Source organism: Eptatretus burgeri, chromosome 18, assembly GCF_056783735.1.
Source record: "Eptatretus burgeri isolate ZD-2024b chromosome 18, Ebu_testis_v1, whole genome shotgun sequence".
In the NCBI taxonomy this organism is placed as follows: Eukaryota; Metazoa; Chordata; class Myxini; order Myxiniformes; family Myxinidae; genus Eptatretus; species Eptatretus burgeri.
The window spans coordinates 31,501,900-31,521,000 of NC_140978.1; the positions used below are offsets into that span (position 1 = coordinate 31,501,900).

A 19,101-nucleotide genomic window follows, 5' to 3' on the forward strand; every position below is an offset into this window, starting at 1 on the left:
CTTAAGCTGCTCGTTTTCAAGCGGTCCCGTTGAGGTAGAATCTCTTTGTAACCTACCCACGCGAATAATTAGGTAAATCGAAGATTTGGCGATCGGACCCTGTAGCGCGGTTAGAGTGCGGACAAGGTTGTGGTGTGGTTAAAAACACACCCGTGGCTGGTTTCCGGCGTTGATCCGGAAAACCGCGACTGGATTGTCCGTTCGGTGGGCGAAACGACCGCTATTGGTTAGACACGGTCGTTCGCACGCCAACTTGCGGGAAATCTACAACAATATCTTTCAACCCTGACGAATCTCACACTCTTAATATGTCTATCCTAAAGGACCATCGGGAACCCCCCCCCCCGCCCATCTTCTTTCTCAACGATCTTCTTGAAGAAGTCCTTTCTTTCAAGCTTCTGGGTCTCACTATCTGCCATGATCTTTCCTGTGAAAGCCGCATTTCCAACCTGGCCTCCAAAACCAGTCGCCGACTGGGAATCCTCTGTCGTGCAAAGTCCTTCCTCTGCCCACCTGAGCTCCTGACCACATACAAAGCTTTCGACCACAGCCTGACGGAGTACTTCTCTCCCCTCTGGGCTGGTGCTCCTGCCTCTCACCTTTCTCGACTTCATGCTGTGGAAACCAAGGCATTTTGGATCATTGGTGTTTCCCGCGATGAGGCTGAGTCTTTCGGTCTCTCACTCTCTTACTGCAGCCAGGTCAGTGGTCTTTCTGTCTTCCTGTCTCCTCTCCGGTCTCGCCCAACACTGTATGTCTGAGATATATCCCCTCCCCCCCCCCCATATTTCCACAAGGTGCTCAAGGTCCGCCAGAAACCCCCGTCTGGTAAAACTACCAAAATCAAGAATCACTGCTCACATTCACTCTTTCTTTCCTTTTTCCCCACATTTGGAACAAACTCCTACACTCTTCAATCCCACTCTTCCCTCCAGATCTTCAAAATAGCTGTTCACCACCATCTCTTATCTTCCCCTATCCAAAACCACGATCTTTTCTATGCCCGCTAATCCACCCCATACTCACCTCCTTCAAATTCCCTGCTTTCCTTCCTGAAAGTCCCTGTTGTGTCCATCTTGTTTACCCCATGTACTCCACCCCATCCCTCTCCCTTCCACAGATCTTCTAATGTCTTTGTTCCCCACTGTTTTTCCTTCCCTCTCCCACCCCTCTTGTCTTCTGCTCCCCTTGTTGTACGTTCTGTGTGTTAGCTCTCATACGAGCCTCAACATTGTATACAAAAAATATTAAAATGTATATGTGTATTTACAGTACGTGAAGAGCATTGATAGCAAATGTTTTTCCAACCTCCTCCACCAAGCTTTGCTTCTGGGATTTGGCTGCTAAAGGCTTTTAAGGAAATGCTTGTAATGTTTTTTTTTTTAATGCTAAATGGCTAATTTGTCGAAATTGCCAAAATCCACAGCTCATTCCCAGTTGTATTCGAATACAATTTGTTATTCGATCTCCCTTGTTTGATGTTCGTTTTCATCTCGGTCCACGGGCTTTTATTTCCTTAAGGAATTGCGCTCGATACTGGAGCAATATAGCATTTGGAGAGGGGGCGCTCATTCATGAGAAAACCATTCCACCCTGAATCTGTCATCCTGCTCCAGCGCAGTGCCAATACGTGGTCAAAATATTGAACTTTGATGTCTCGAATCCTGAGTTTAAAACCGGAATCTTTATTACCTGAACCAGTTTGCTTTCTTACCGACCCACCTTGGCATCTGCCATTCTGTAGACCTGAATGATGAGGCTGTCTCGTGCATTCGATTTCCTCTCGACTTTCTCCTTTTTCTACCCACTTTTTCATGATTTTCTTCCTCTTCTCATGAGACCCACCTCTTCCTTCCCAATATGTATTGATAGCCCCAAACTTGTGGCAAGGAAAGGTTTAGTCCTCACCGTGCATTGCTTCTTCCCGCAGTGTTGACACGGATACGCGTCCTGCTGAGACTACGGGAATCTCTTCCGATGCCCCCTCGGCTTCACACCAGGACTCCTCCACCATCCCTCCAGCTGTCTGCTGCCCTCAGCGGGATGCACCGAATGGGACAGTGGTAAAACGAAGGGTCAGCTGTCCACGATCCAGTTCGGTACTTCGGAGTGGGGTGGCTGAAGAAGGTGCCAGCTGCAGAAAGCACTCTGCATCTCAGAGCTATGAACTCTCTGCAGATCTTCAGGATAAACAAGTAAGGATGGGTTGAGGGGAAAACATCATCTTTCTGTTGTCAGAAACATCTCATTACTGCTTAAGAAGATTCAAAATTAATTCTGTGTATCCATATTATTTTCTAGTCATTATTCTTTGTACGTCTCTTACATTTTCAGGATGCACTTAAAATTGCTGTGAAATTACACATTATTTTGCATAATAATTGCATTTCAATTCTGCAGTGTTGAATCATATCAGGCAAGAATACAAAGATTGTTCCAATTTGTTCCTGTTTTTTACACTTGAACGCAATACATGTATCAAGGAAGTTCAAATAGTATTAGGAACGATATAATACGACCGCTTTAACGACTTCAAGTGTTGCCACTTTCCTGTCGGGTCAGCCGGGGAATGTTTTTTGGCCCAGGTCTTTCAAGAACCGGCTGGCCAAGCATGAAGTTCGACCGAAAGTTATTTGGCCAGGAATTTGTGATTTGTTCATTTGTTCACATAACTCACCTACTCTTCATGAAAGACTCCCTGGGATCTGTATCTCCACCAACTATCAATAGCAGATGAGACACCAAGCTTGATGGGTTTTTGATTTCAAAAAGAAAACCCAACCATCTTACTTGCTAATGATGTTGAATTGGGAATCCCATCTGCTAGCATTCGTTGGTGGACGTTAAAGATCCCACGGTGTCCTTCTCAAAGAGTAGGCGAGCTATCGCTGGCACCATGAACAAATGCCAAATTCCTGCCCTTACCAGCAGAGGGCATTGTGGCACAGTCACGCCCTCAGCCAGTCATGATACCCCACAGCCTTGTTTCAGTATTTCCTCCCCTCCTCCCTCTACTCTTTTCTTAACTGTTCATTCCCTTGTTGTTTGTCACATTGTCAGTTTGTCCTTGTTCTTCCATGAACCTCACTCCCATCAAGAAAACAGAAAAATAACCTCCTGCCACATTAAAATGCCACACCTACAGCATGAAATGCCATCCACCTTTTTTGAAAGACTTTCAACAAATATTCAATTTCTCGCTACATTAGACTGTGAACTTTAATCCAGGAAATGGGAAGAGTGCAGGAAAGCTGATTTTCACGATTGTGTTGGGATCTTCGCACTGGGTTTTATTAATTACTTTTTTTTTTTTTTACTGTTACATCAATCTTCATGTCCTTCACGCAAACCACAGTTATATAACAACAGCTCTTGAAACATACGAGAAGCACCCGCTCCGAGCCCCCATGAGGGTCATGTTATTATCTTTATGATTATTAATACCATAGCAGAATACCCACCTGATGGGCCATCTTGTTCCAAGTGCGCAACACGTTCTTCTGACACATCCCTTTATTTGGATGGTGTATTGGCAACAGACCGCTGCCTCGAGCATTCCCGAAAATATAATTAACCCGGGCGACGTATGTAAAGCAAAAACATGCACACTGATTTTGTGCATATTATGTATAATACATTGTGGTTACATAGCTCGGATAATTACAATTGCACCTCCTCCCTCCTCCAAAGCCGCTGTCGCACCTTGACGTTTTAGCCAGCGTATGGCAACGTATCAAAATGTATGTAAAACACTGGCGTACGCTGACCAATTGATGTTTTTTTCAGTTTTTGGCATATTCATAATGAGTTGGACGTATGCATAACGTATTAGTAACGTACACAGAACGTTTCGATAACATATAGATAACTTATACCAACGAATGCTTAGCGTGTTGTCGGCGTTCACAACCTCTGCGCAACAATAGTCCAACGTATGCATAGCGCGGCAGCGTATCGCCGATGATCACGTGGCGTAGCCTATTAAAAGGCTGCCGCTCGACGATTCAAATCATAACCACACTAGACATTGAAGTGTCAAGGCCCTGTCACACCTTGACGTTTTAGCCAGCGTATGCCGACGTATGAAAAATTTGCTGAATATGCTGGCACACGTCGAATACGTTATGGGTAGGTTTTGTATACGTTAAGAGCATGCTGAAGCATGCTGGCATACATCGTAGTACGCCGAGCACATTGACAAATTTTAAGCATGCTCAAAATTTTTAGGCGTATGCCAGCGTATGACGCACACGTTCTGCATACGCTGGCCATAAGTTGTAGGCACGTTTTGCGATCATTGACACACGTCGACACACGTTACTTGTAAGTTACTCATAAGTCGAAACACGTCGAGGTAATGTTTGGCGTACCCGAAACGTATTTCTAACCTATGAGTAACGTGCTTTGAACCTATGTGTAACGTATCTCCAACGCACATTGACGTATGTAGATGTATTTGACGTCTTCCGGACGACCACAGAACTTACTGAACGTGTTACTAACATACAGCTACCGTATAATGGCATATTGGCAGCGTTTAAGGGAATTGGTATATAAAAATGGGGTTCACACAGGAGAAACCCGTCAGTGCTCCAGACTCCATGGTTTTGTTTTTTTTTTGTTTTTTTTTGGCATGACGGTGATGTTGACACTTCGATTTCTAGTGCGGTTATGATTTAAATCGTTGAGCGGCAGCCTTTTAATTATACTATATTATAACCGCACTAGAAATCGAAGTGTCAACATCACCGTCATGCCGAAGAAAAAAAAGAAAAACCATGGAGTCTGGAACACTGACGCTAAACATTACCTCGACGTGTTTCGACTTATGAGTAACTTACAAGTAACGTGTGTCGACGTGTGTCAACAATCGCGTAACGTGCCTACAACACGTTACTCATAGGTTAGAAATAAGTTTTGGTGATGCTAAACATTACCTCGACATGTTTCGACTTATGAGTAACTTACAGGTAACGTGTGTCAACGATCGCGTAACGTGCCTACAACTTATGGCCAGCATATGTGGAACGTGTGAGTCATACGCTGGCATACGTCGAAAAATTTTGAGCATGTTAAAATTTGTCAACGAGCTCGGCGTACTACGACGTATGCCAGCATGCTTCAGCGCGCTTCAGCGTACTTCAGCGTGCTCTTAACGTATACAAAACTTACCCATAACGAATTCGACGTGTGCCAGCGTTTTAGACAAATTTTCCATACATCGGCATACGCTGGCTAAATTGTCAAGGTGTGACAGCGGCTTAAAGGAAAAAATGCCAAGATGGACAAAAAAAAAAAAATCTCCCCAAAATTTGATAAAATCAAACAAAACGTGCACATGCACAACTTCAGGGTACCCATATTAATCCCTGAAAGTTTCAGTTTCCTCAGTCAAATCCTGGTGATACTTCCATCCATTCATACACTTGCTCCATTATATATAAATATTAAACCACAGCTCATTAAACCTATATCAAAACGGGTAAAGGAGTGACAAGGTAATGAGGCAGGTGTCGTGAATTTGATTGATTGTCCCGTGTAAGCCATCTTCGATAATAAACCAGAGGTGTCGAGGAAATCTCACCCTCAGGAATTGTGGAGACGCTAAGAGACTTATCGGAGCAAAAAGGGGATTCCACGAGGTTGGATGCGTCGTGACAACATATCTTAAGAAATTTAGATTACGGAATTTCAGAAAAAGTATATAATGATCATTGTGACCACCATGTGCCGAATCAGGTTAAAACAAAAAAAAACACAAGCAAAGGTGGGGAAGAGTTTTAAAAGTGTAGACAAAGCCACAGTGGCACCTACCAAAATTGCTAATCTACAAAACTCACAAACTCAACATGCAAACCAGGTCAGAGTTTGGGGAGAGCCTCCTCAACCACTCATTTGGTTGTCTGTATAATGTGGTTTCTTCTTTTAATGTCATTCACTATATTTGAAATATTTGCCCTTTTAATCCACAGTGTCATCGCTTTAGCTTCTACGGGAGATGAGCAAAAAATGAAGAGTCAGACTTTTGTTTCCTTCATAAATTCAACAGCCGTGCTCTCACTTTTTCATCTTTTTTGACCCCCACCTCTCCCACCACCCACTACCTTTTACCTCCCATACCAAAACCACAAGTGTTATCTTTTCCTGTTTTTACTTGCATACAGGTCGAAGTATTGGAAAGAAAGTATGGTGGTCATTACGTTAGCCGACGTGCTGCCACGACAATTCAAGCAGCTTATCGGCAGTACCAAATGCAACGGCAGTTCCGCCGCCTCCGTGACTCTGTTTGTGAGAACCGCGTCTCGAAAGGTATCGGAATGCGCATGCAGTTACCAGTAGAGGCTTCTGAAAGACCAGCTGCTCCACAAGTACATGATGAAGGGAATGATTCTGGGACTGGGGGAGAGCGTGCTATGATGGTTACTATGGTGACAGCGAGACAAACTTGCGTGGCTGGCGAAAGCGGCGCGTCAAGAGACGCACTGCTCGAACTTGAGACGGCCTTTTCTGAGCAGGTTCGCTCCCTCGCTGCCTCCATTGATGATGCCCTTGCGGGTCAGAGCTGTGACGGTACAACTACTGAGGCCGGGACAGGGACAAAGATCGGCGACGATGGCCTTGCTTCATCATATAGTGATGTGACTCTTTTTATCGATGAAGATGCCATTACCCCACCATCTGCTGCTGGCCAATTGACAACTCGGTTGACCACAGGTCCCACCGCATCTGCCACAAAGCCTTTGCATGCAATTGGAACTAAGCCTCAAGTGGATACCGGTCTGCCTGATCTCAAAGACTCCACTTTTTCACAACTCAACAGCCCTCCAAACCCTGCAAACGAGAGTTCAAATACCGGCGAGGCTGCATTGAGCCAAGCCACACCATCATCCGGAGCAGTCAGGATTAATGGGAGTGGCATTGGGCAACAGAGTCGCGCAGACTCTGATGCATCTGACAATGAGAGTGCCAACAGCACATCCAACTCCAACGAGACAATAAACTTTAGCTCGGAGACGTCGTCGCACGACGGTGCCACACGGGATGCAGGAGTTGTTCGGCCAGGGTACCACAAGGACGCTCAGGGTGGATGCGACTCCCCGGCCTTCAGCAATGACATCAGTCGCAAAAGGCAGTACCGGATCGGTCTGAACTTTTTCAACAAGTAAGACATTCCAGTCTCTTGTCATTACCCATTGATATTTTATTACGTTTCCTCATAATGAATATTTATGATCACCAAGTACCTTAATAGTTCACAATCAAACACTTGCAGTGAGATAGTTACTTGCTAATCTCCATTGATCGACCAATGATACACTAAGCATAACCTCAACGATACATGAGTGTACATTGTGTGAAGATATGTCGAACAGTGATGCTTATGGAAACACAATCTTGTTTGTGTTGTGTTGCTTTGCAACAGCAGGTGAGTTTACTGCATCTTAATGTCAAGCAGGTGTATTGGATTCTGTCTTTTTGTTTTTGTTCTTCACTCTGGTCTTGCATTCTATACTTTAATGGTATTTCTGTAATTGATCATTGATGCATTTATTCCTCTACACTTGGTTGCAGACCAACGTCTAGGGTCACTGCCAATACTTTTACTATATTCTCGCTCATCTTCTCTGATAATATATAAAGTTTGCTTTTAGAGAGCAGAAACAGCAAATTTTGCTTATTTTGTTGTCCTTGTGCAGCTGCTGGTCATTCGTCTATTTATTTAGTGAAGGTTTGACTGCATTACTAAATGCTGTGTATGTGGAAATGTTTGTCCATTATCAGGGAAACACCCAAACCGCTCCCACTCCCCCTTTCCCCCTCCCTATCCCATTCCTTGAGATACCATTTTCTCATCTTACACCCATGACTACATTTTCACATATTGATTGCTTCCCATCATAAAAAAAATCATTTTTAAAAGCCTCATGGGTACACAGAGTCACCATCTCAAGGCAGTTGCACCTTGTGCATTATCACGTACAGTATATGGATTCGGAAAGTTGAACGGAGTGCAGGAATATTTCATTAGCTGAAAAAAAAAGCTCAAAATCTAGACAATCTAACCCTGTGCAAGCAAGCCTGGTGTGGGCTTAATGGTTAAGGTGGCTGGCTTAATATCTGAGCATCTTGAGTTTGAGCCCCTTTTCGTGCCATTGAAATAACACCGGGTGAGTTGACTCAGCCTGTCGTCCTTTCAAGGTCGACAAAATGAGTATCAGCTTACTGGGAACGGAGCACTGCATCAACGGCACAGTTGTGCTCCAGAAAATGATGCAACCAGCAACCACAACAATAACTCTGTGTAGGTAGATAAGTCTGCTTAATACTCTCTGAAATATATCAGGTGACTATCCTCATATGTTGTCTACTGCAAGCAAGAGTAGATGGTGGGCTAAGGTGAGAGGAGAAATGGAAAAGGGGAGGTTTCTGGGTGGGAGAGGTGATAGTCTGGGGGTAAAAATGGATGATTGAGAAATTAGAGAAGAGAATGAGGATGAAAGAAAAGAAATTGGAGGGAATTAGGGGTAAGAGGAGAAAAATGTGTTCAACCGATGAAGGTTTTGAGGGAGAGTGGGGAGACTGGTGCTCCAAAAGTTTCCGCCACTTTTGCAAACAAGATATATTGATACATCTGCACTCTCTTCAGACTGTGTGCATGCATTGTAGATTGAGACGATATCATGTATACGTAAACTGTATCTCCTCATGAGAGGCAACGACACACAAGAGAATATAAACACATGAAAAGGTCATTTTGTCGATTAGGCATCCGGCACATCCTCATCTTATTTACTTGATACACACAATTTACATTTAACATTTGGATCATAGTTGCCTCCTGCACCGAAGGTAGACGGAGGTTAGGTTTACACTCCTGTCTGTATGTTTGTCTGTCTGTCTGTCTGTGAGCAGGATATCTCAAAAAGTTACATGTGGATTCGAACGAAACTTGGTGAACAGTTTGGGTGTGTGACAAGGATGAACTCATTGCAGAATACGGTGAAGAACTGAATCCTGATATGAGAATTTTGAAATTTTTTAAAGTAATTCTTTACCATTGAGAGATGGGGCCAAAAACGATATGCGGCATCATTTCTTAAAAATGTTATGGATGGTTTTTGACAAAACTTGGTGGATGAGTCGGGTAGGTGACAAGAACAAGCCGATTATATTTTGGTTAAGGTATGGATTCAGATCCGGCCGATGAGGATACAAAACGTAAACTGTTCAGCCTGGTGGAGGTATGCACATTACCGAGTGCCATTCTAGTTTAGCGTACAGTGCCTTCAGAAAGTATTCACACCCTCGACTTTTGTCACATGTTGTGTTACAGCCTGAATTTAAAATGGTCAAGGTGTTCGCATATGTCCAACTACATATGTATGTATTCGGGCTGGCATGCAAAGTTTTAGCATCTGATATCATTCCTAACACATTTGGCGGCCTGTTGTAAGTGGCCAAAAACGTGCAAATGACAGGCTTACTGAAAACACTAACTTTTTCTATTTAATTTTTATATATTGTGTGGCAGGCTCATAAAATTCTAACACATGACAAAGGGCCCACTTATCAACTTAAAAAGTATTTACTCATCATTGCAGCATTTACCTGTGTGCAAATATGAGTGAAAATATGCCCATTTAGGTGCACCGAGATCTAGCTTATGGCCGATCTATGCAAGGAGGCCATTTTGAAATTGAAGGCCCAATCGTCAAGGCGTTTGCATATATCCAACTACATATGTATTCGGGCTAGCATGCAAAGTTTTAGCATCTGATATCATTCCTAACACATTTGGCGGCCTGTTGTAAGTGGCCAAAAACGTGCAAATGACAGGCTTACTGAAAACACTGCAACCTGTGATATGGCCACTGGAAGATTGTGGGTCAACCGGGGGCGCCCAAATTTGGGGGGTCCCTAAAATGAGCCCCCATGTCTGAAAATTGACACAATGTTTTACCGTGGATACAAACACTTGCACAAAAAAAGAGTGAAATCTGAGACGGTGTCAAAATTTCGAATAAATTTAAATGGTTTGTCACCGATCTACACAAACTAACTCATAAAAACAAAGTGAAAACATGTTTTTAGAAATTTTTACGAATTGATTAAAATTAAAAGCTGAAATGTCTTGCATCAATAAGTATTCAACCCCTTAGCTATGACACTCCAAATTGATCTCAGGTGCATCCAATTTCCTTTGATCATCATTGATTGGAGATGTCTCTACAACTCGGATGGAGTCCACCTGTGGCCAATTCAATTGATTGGACATGATTTAGAAAGAAACACACCTTTCTATAGTAGGTCCCACAGTTGACAGTGCATGTCAGAGCAGAAACTCTACTATGGAGTCCAAGGAACTGACCGGAGAACTCTGAGATAGAATTTTGAGTAGGCCTAGACCTGGGGAAGGGTATAAAACTATTTCGAGAGAGTTAAAAGTTCCCAAGGTCATGGCAAGCGACATCGTTAAGAAACGGAAAGAATATGGAAGTACCCAGACTCTTCATAGAGCTGGCAGTCTGACCAAACTGAGCAACTGGACAAGAAGGACCTTAGTGAGGTGACCAAGAACCCAATGACCACACTGACAGCACTACAGAGTTCCTTGGCTCAGATGAAAGAACCTTCCAGAAGGAGAGCAGTGTCTTCAGCACTTCACAAATATAGGATTTATGGGAGAGTGGCCAGATGGAAGCCATATCTGAGAAAAAGGCATATGACGGAATGTCTGGAGTTTGCAAAAAGTCATGTGAAAGACTCTGAGAGAATGAGGAAAAAGATTCTGTGATCTCATGAGATGGAAATTGAACTCTTTCGCCTGAATGCAAAGTTCTACATCTTGTGGAAACCGAGCACAGCTCATCACCCATCGAACACCATCCCTACCATGAAGCATGGTGTTGGCAGCATCATGCTATGGGCTTGATTTTCAGCGGCAGGGACTGGGAGACTCGTAAGGATAGAGGGAAGAATGAATGGAGCGCCAGATGCAGGCAAATCCTCGAGGAGAGCCTGCTTCAGAGTGCAAAACACCTTAGACTGTGGTGCATATTTACGTTACAACTGGCCAATGACCCCAAGCATACAGCCAAAGTAACACTGAAATGGTTTCAGAACAAGAACGTGAAAGTCCTTGAGTGGCACAGCCAATGCCCAGACTTGAATCCCATTGAGAATGTGTGGAAAGACTTGAAGATTGCTCTTCACTGACACTCCCCATCCAACTTGACAAATCTGGAAGGAAGAATGGGAGAAAATCCCCAAATCCAGATGTGAAAGCTGATACAGACGTCCCCAAGAAGACTCGAAGGCACTTCTAATCACTGGCACTGGCATTTCTACAAAGTATTGACTCAAGTGGTTGAATACTTGAATACACAAAAAAATTTCAGATTTTCATTTTTAATTAATTTGTAAAATTTCGGGAAAAAAAGCTTTCACTTTGTCATCATGGGGTATGTAAATTTAATCCATTTTAAATTCAGGCTGCAAAATTAAAATAGATGGGTGTGGATTCCTTTCTGAAGGCAATGTATACTATCATTAGGCTATTTAATTAGCTCATTTGATGGACATATTGGCAGTGTTTTTATGGCCTTGTTGGCCCAAAATCTTTCATTTCGAAAGGTAATGTGATTTAATTAAGGTCAAGTGGGTTGCATATAGGACTTTGGGCTTAATACATTCCACAGACCTATCGATATCGACGCTGCATGGTCAGCTCGTAATGCAAATAGCATCTGGAAACCAAGATGGTGGATCGAACTCCCAATAAGCCCACCCCCTCCCCCCCTCCAATGATTCCTTACGGTAAACATGTTGTGATGTCAATTGATAGTTTTCCGTGACGTCAATACATCCGGGCTGTTCGCTGGTAGACCACCATTTTTGAGGACATGCGAAACCACAACGACATTCCACTACGAACTTTACATCATGTTAAAAGAAAAAAAAATATATATATATATGTTCCACTTAACAAATTAAGTCTCGTCTCCCTTCTCTGTAATGGCAGACAGCTGACGTACCGGATGTACCATCAAAAATGGATAGTTTCATTATGGTGACCTCCTTGTCACAACACTCCCTACTGGGCCTGCACAAAGACCCAGGAGCAGATTGATAGCTTGAAGGGCACAATGCTGATGACGTCAAACTCGCTCCCACAAAGATTTGAAGTTTAAGAACAATAAATGCGAGCCAAGATCACAAGCCACCCAATGCAAGCTCTGTTGTTCCACAAATGGCCAACGCAAGTGCACCCATTAAAAAGCAATGTGGATGATTGTCCAAGTAGCATTAGTGAATTGCGCTCCTGAAAACATGTGACAACATTGATGCTTTCTCTGTTCTAAAGCCGATGTTTCTGGCTGCTCTTCAGCCACTAATGGATGGTTTGCATGTTCGGCTGTAATTAGATGGTTTTAAAGTTTTAAAGTTAAATGTGTTTAATCCAGCGGCCGTGGTCTTCCATCCACCTCTTGTTTCCTCGCAATGGCCGTTTCAGGCCTGACCTGCCCCAAACCACCCAGCCTTCACCCAGGGTTAGATTGTAACGAAACTGGGGGTTAGTCATCTGGATGAAAACCACAAGCATGCCGAAGCCACCTCTGCAATACAAACATGCTTGCCGGGGGAATAACAATGAGTTTGTCCTCGATGGTGGGAGATTGACGCGAAGTAAAGTTAGTGCCATCATCACGTCTCAGCTCTATCTCAGCCATGTTGCATCGTCTGCAACAGTTTTGCAAGAGCCTTGCAATCTGCTATTTGAAATCTTTCTGCATCAGCGGAGAAAGTCCAGACCTGTCTGTAGTGGAACATTTTGTGGAATGAGAGAAACCACAACAGGGGCTACATTTGTATGCCTGGTGCTGGCTTAATGGTTAGGGTGGTGGGCTTGGGATCTGAGGGTCCCAAATTGAAATCCTGCTTGGCTCTTGAATTAATACCAGGTGGGGTTGACTCTGCCTGTCATCCTTCTGAGGTCAGCAAAATGAGTACCAGCCTGCTGGGATGATTGAGTCATTCGAATATCCTGTGTCGGCATAGCAACCTGTCCAGGATTGTGCCCAATAGCCCATTAGACTGCTGGGTTAGCACCAATGCTCTGTACAGAGTATGGTCCTGATGGATCGATTTGGATTTGGGTATGTTTATGGTATTTTAGAGCTTACATGTTGTGGTGGCTGATATCTGCTATCCATATTGTGGTTACTTGTTTACCCCTAATGTCATTGATTTATGAGAATGACAGCAAATGATCAAACAATGTATTGAGCCAGAAAGAAGATTATTTTTAGAGGTTGAACTCAGTTCCCAAAGGAAATCTCGGTTATACTACCCTCACCTGCTCACCCTCCCAAAGTCCAGGCTGGTTGCCTACCAGCATTCATTCATCCTCTTATTCTCCTGATTGTGGAATTGTTTGTCTTCATGTCCGTTGTCTCATCCTCGCCATTTCACTTTCAAATGGACTGCCCAACACTACCTATTGACTCACCCATGCACATACACCATCTATAGTCAACACGCTGGTTTATTCCCATTCTGTGCCTTTCCAGGACATTATTTCGCATTATTGTCTTATTCCTCCTTTCCTCCTTGTGTATGTCAACCCCTCCGCTCAGCCCCCACCCTAAACCCTTTCCATACCACTTGGAAGTTTGCAAACCCAATGCCCTTTGAAGTTTAGCTTTTGGAAGAACATTTACCCTTGTATAAATATTTTAAAACTTCCTAATTTATGGCATACAGTCTCTGTGATCCTTACACAACCCCTACCCCCACCCTTATTCCCCCTACACCCTCCATCCCCCAACCTTGCAGGAAGCCTGACCGAGGAGTTGCTTACCTAGTCGAGCGTGGATTTGTACCAGATACGCCTGTTGGTGTCGCTCACTTTCTTCTCCAGAGAAAAGGCCTGAGTCGCCAGATGATTGGCGAGTACCTGGGAAACCGCCAGCGGACTTTTAACCACGACGTGCTCGAGTGAGCCATTATAGCCAACTCACAGTAAACACTCCCACTGCAGCTTCCTGTAAATAATGCATCTAATCGTCGGTTTGAATGCACATTTCGATGGAAGAGTTAGACCACATAGGGTCCAACTGTCTGACCGCTCTTCACAGCAAAGTCCCCCTTGAAAGTTGCGGTTGTGGGTGATGATGTCATCGGAGGCCAAAGCTGAAAGCACAGTTTCAATGTGAGCTGAATGTTTTTTGGATCACATTTTCCAATTCACTTAATGTAATTTAAAGCAGAGTTAAACGGAAAGGGCCATCATGGTGTTTTACGATTTTTAAAATTGGAACAAACTTCTGAAATGCATCAATTCGTCAGAATCGAGCACACAGCTCTTTAGTGATAGTGGAGCCACCATTGAGCGTCAGAATCGAGCACACAGCTCTTTAGTGATAGTGGAGCCACCATCAATTCATCAGAATCGAGCACACAGCTCTTTAGTGATAGTGGAGCCACCATTGAGCGTCAGAATCGAGCACACAGCTCTTTAGTGATAGTGGAGCCACCATTGAGCGTCAGAATCGAGCACACAGCTCTTTAGTGATAGTGGAGCCACCATCAATTCGTCAGAATCGAGCACACAGCTCTTTAGTGATAGTGGAGCCACCATCAATTCGTCAGAATCGAGCACACAGCTCTTTCGTGATAATGGAGCCACCATCAATTCGTCAGAATCGAGCACACAGCTCTTTCGTGATAGTGGAGCCACCATTGAGATCATGCACAGGCCATACCCAGCATAATTATGGTTTTACTTATTGGAGTTGCGGTGATTCTTCAATGTGAAACCAGTTTTTTGCATTCAGAGATGTTAAATCGATAAATCAAAAACATCAAACACCAAACACACAATTTCCATTGCACTCCGAGGAAACAATGTGTGGTATCTGTGGGTTTATAAGGATTTGAATCGGTTTGCATCTATGGAAAAATATGGACAACAATCTTTTTCAATCAAATGTTGATAAAGGCATGCTGACCTCCATGGGAAAGAATATGAAGTGACTTTTCAAGCAATAGAGGAAAGTGAACAACTTCGTTAAAATTTTTTCCAAAAAACAGCCTCTCATGGCTTCGAAGAAGGGCTCATGTCCGAAACCTTGCTTTACTTCCTTTCTTTTTTTTTCTCATGGTGGTGAGCATAGTTCTGCCCACATTTCTTTGAAAAAAAAACTTGTTATATCTAATATATAAAGCTCTTTCTATCCACTGACTCACTGACATATGAAAGATCGGTACCTTCCGGGTGATGTAGAAAGCTGAAATTTTACCTGCCTATGGACATCGAAGCCGATACACAGGGAAAAAGTCACAGAATCGTCAGACAACATCCATAAATGAAAATAAATAAATGAAAAGGTGAGTGACCCGAAACAATGGGGGAAGCACAGCAATTTTGTGTGCTGACGAACATTGAAGCCGGTACACCGGGAAAAAAATACATCACAAAACCGTTGGAAAGCATCCCAAAATGAAAATATAAATAAACGAAAATAAATTAATGAAAAAATAAAATAAATGCAGGTGAGCAACCTGAGACAATAGGGAAGCACGGTAATTTTTGCGTGCCGATGGACATCGAAGCCCATACACCAGGAAAAAATCACAGAACCATCAGAAAGCATGTGTAAATGAAAATATAAATAAGCTGGAAGGGCACTCAGTGGAGCACATACTCCTCTTCTTCCTCTTTCGGCGAGCTCCCGTTAGGGGTCGCCACAGCGGACCAACTGTCTCCATTTCGCTCTATCCTCCACATCTTCCATTGACACTCCAACCACCCGCATGTCCGCCCTCACCGCATCCATGAACCTCTTCTTTGGCCTCCCTCTTCTCCTCCTGCCTGGCGGCTCCATCTTCAACATCCTTCTCCCGATATACTCTGTTTCCCTCCTGTGCACATGTCCAAACCATCTCAATCTCGCCTCTCTCACTTTGTCTCCAAACCGTCCTACCTGCGCTGTCCCTCGAATACACTCATTTCTTATCCTATCCATCCTCGTCACTCCCAACGAGAATCGCAGCATCTTTAACTCTGCCACCTCCAGCTCTGCTTCCTGTCTTTTTGTTAGCGCCACCGCCTCCAAACCTTACAACATAGCTGGTCTCACTACCGTCTTATATACTTTCCCCTTCACTCTTGCAGCTACCCTTCTGTCACAAATCACTCCTGCAACTCTTCTCCACCCACTCCATCCTGCCTGCACTCTCTTTTTCACTTCTCTCCCACACTCTCCGTTACTTTGGACAGTTGATCCCAAGTATTTAAACCAATCCACCTTCCCCACCTCAACTCCTTGCAACTGCACCATACCACCACCCTCCCTCTCATTTACGCACATGTACTCCGTCTTACTCCTACTGACCAACATTCCCCTTCTCTCCAGTGCGTACCTCCACCTCTCAAGGCTCGATTCAGCCTGCTCCCTACTCTCCCTACAGATCATGATGTCATCCGCGAACATCATGGTCCATGGAGAACTCCAGTCCTGATCTCGTCCGTCCAACCTGTCCATCACCATTGCAAACAGGAAAGGGCTCAGAGTCGATCCTTGGTGCAATCCCACTTTAACCTTAAACCGGTCCGTCATTCCTACCGCACACCTCACCGCTGTCACACTGTCCTCATACATATCCTGCACGATCCTCACATACTTCTCCAACACTCCCCGCTTCCTCATACAATACCACAACTCCTCTCTTGGCACCCTATCATAAGCTTTCTCTAAATCCACAAACACACAATGTAACTCTTTCTGGCCTTCCCTATACTTCTCCATCAACATTCTCAAAGCAAACATCGCATCAGTGGTGCTCCTTCCTGGCATAAACCCATATTGCTGCTCACAGATCATCACCTCTCCTCTCAACCGAGCTTCCACTACTCTTTCCCACAACTTCATGGTGTGGCTTAACAACTTTATCCCTCTGTAATTTCCACAGCTCTGCACATCACCCTTATTCTTGAAAATCGGGACCAGTACACTTAATCTCCACTCCTCCGGCATCCTCTCACTTTCCAAGACTTTATTAAACAATCTGGTTAACAACCCCACTGCCATCTCTCCTAAGCACTTCCATGCCTCCACTGGTATACCATCTGGGCCAACCGCCTTTCCACTTTTCATCTTCTTCATAGCAGTCCTCACTTCATCCTTACTGATCCACCCCACTTCCAGATTCACTATCTCCACCTCTTCCAACCTTCTCTCTCTCTCATTTTCTTCATTCATCAGCTCCTCAAAGTACTCCATCCACCTTCTCCAACACACTCTCCTCGCTCGTCAGCACATTCCCATTTGCGTCCTTTATCACCCTAACCTGCAGCACATCCTTCCCAGCTCGGTCCCTCTGTCTTGCCAATCGGTATAAATCCTTTTCCCCTTCTTTTGTATCCAACTTCTCATACAGCTAGTCATATGCCTTTTCCTTGGCCTGAGCCACCTCTCTTTTGCTTTTCGACGCCACTCCTTATACTCCTGCCGACTTTCTTCATCTCTCTGACTATCCCACTTCTTTTCGCCAACCCCTTCTTCCTTATACTTTCCTGTACTTCCTCATTCCACCACCAAGTCTCCTTATCTTCCTTCCTCTGTCCAGATGTCACACCAAGTACCTTCCGAGCAATCTCCCCTCACAACTTCTGCTGTCGTTGCCCAATCATCCCACCCATCTTTACCACCATCCAACGCTTGTCTCACCTCCTCCCTAAATTTCACGCAACAGTCTTCCTCCTTCAGCTTCCACCATCTGGTCCTTGGTTCAGCCCTCACTCTCTTCCTCAACCTCACCTCTAAAGTCATCCTACAGACCACCAATCGATGCTGTCGAGCTACACTCTCCCCTACCACAACCTTACAGTCACTAATCTCTTTCAGGTTGCATCTCCTACTTAAGATGTAATCCACCTGTGTGAACTTTCCTCCACTCTTGTATGTCACCCTGTGTTCCTCCTTCTTCTTGAAATACGTGTTTACCACTGCCATTTCCATTCTTTTTGCAAACTCTACCACCATTTGCCCTTCCACATTTCTCTTGTTGAGACCGTACCTCCCCATCACCTCCTCATCCTCTTTATTCCCTTCCCCAACATGTCCATTGAAATCTGCTCCAATCACCACTCTTTCATCCTTTGATACACTCTCCACCACTTCATCTAACTCACTCCAGAAATCTTCTTTATATACTATATATATATCATTTAAATTGACATATTATCTTAAACTCTACCACATCTACCACATAATTGACATATTATCTTAAACTCTACCACATAATCTACCAGTGGAGCACATACCTCTACCACATAATGCCTGATCCATGAGAACATATCGGACCGAATACATTTTTGAGATATCGTGTTATATATCGGTTTATTCCTATCTCTCAATGGTGAAGAATCACTTAAAAAATTATCAGATCCGGATCGGGATTCAGATATTCACAAAAATCGAATCATTTCTTCCTTGTCACGTGCCCAACATGTGCACCAAGTTTCATCCTAATCCGTCCACAACGTTTTGAGATATCGAGTCAATGCCCCCAATGAATTGAGGCTGTTCTGAGGGCAAAAGGGGGTGTAACTTCATATTAGGAAGGTGTTCCTCATATTTTGTACACTGAGTGTATTTATACGAGGAAGAGTACCCATCCCAAGTGACAGGAAAAGCTAGCAAAAGTATCCATCCATCGTGACAGGAAGAGTTTAAGATAATATGTCAATTTAAATGATATTTCATGGACTTTTAAACGGTCATTTGTGATGCGTGTGCAAATATATATATATATATATATATATATATATATATATATATATATATATATATATATATATATATATATATATATATATGTAGAAAGACCCACCCACATCTCTCAACTGTGAATGGAGGGAATAGCCAATTAGCTCTCACCTAATCGACTACACCCAGGTGGCTGGGATTATATAAATGATTGACCTCTCTCACACTCCTCTAGCCAAAGTGGCTGCATAAAGCAACCCAAGAAGACTTACACAAGGTAAGTGTTAACGCTGTCTCAAACCCTTCCCATAATTCCTCAACAACTATT

At 43.7% G+C, this 19,101-nt stretch overlaps 1 protein-coding gene across 7 annotated transcripts in view; it reads left to right on the top strand.

Annotated features, from left to right (window-relative positions):
• Nucleotides 1-19,101, top strand: part of LOC147008821 (IQ motif and SEC7 domain-containing protein 1-like) — a 634,685-nt gene that overhangs the window by 578,748 nt on the left and 36,836 nt on the right. For all 7 annotated transcript variants that reach the window (XM_085863865.1, XM_085863866.1, XM_085863871.1 and 4 more), the window contains 3 exons: nucleotides 1,931-2,195; nucleotides 6,165-7,162; nucleotides 13,837-13,998. In XM_085863865.1, the coding sequence (XP_085719991.1) occupies nucleotides 1,931-2,195; nucleotides 6,165-7,162; nucleotides 13,837-13,998 (1,425 nt within the window). The remainder of the gene's footprint in view (nucleotides 1-1,930; nucleotides 2,196-6,164; nucleotides 7,163-13,836; nucleotides 13,999-19,101) is intronic.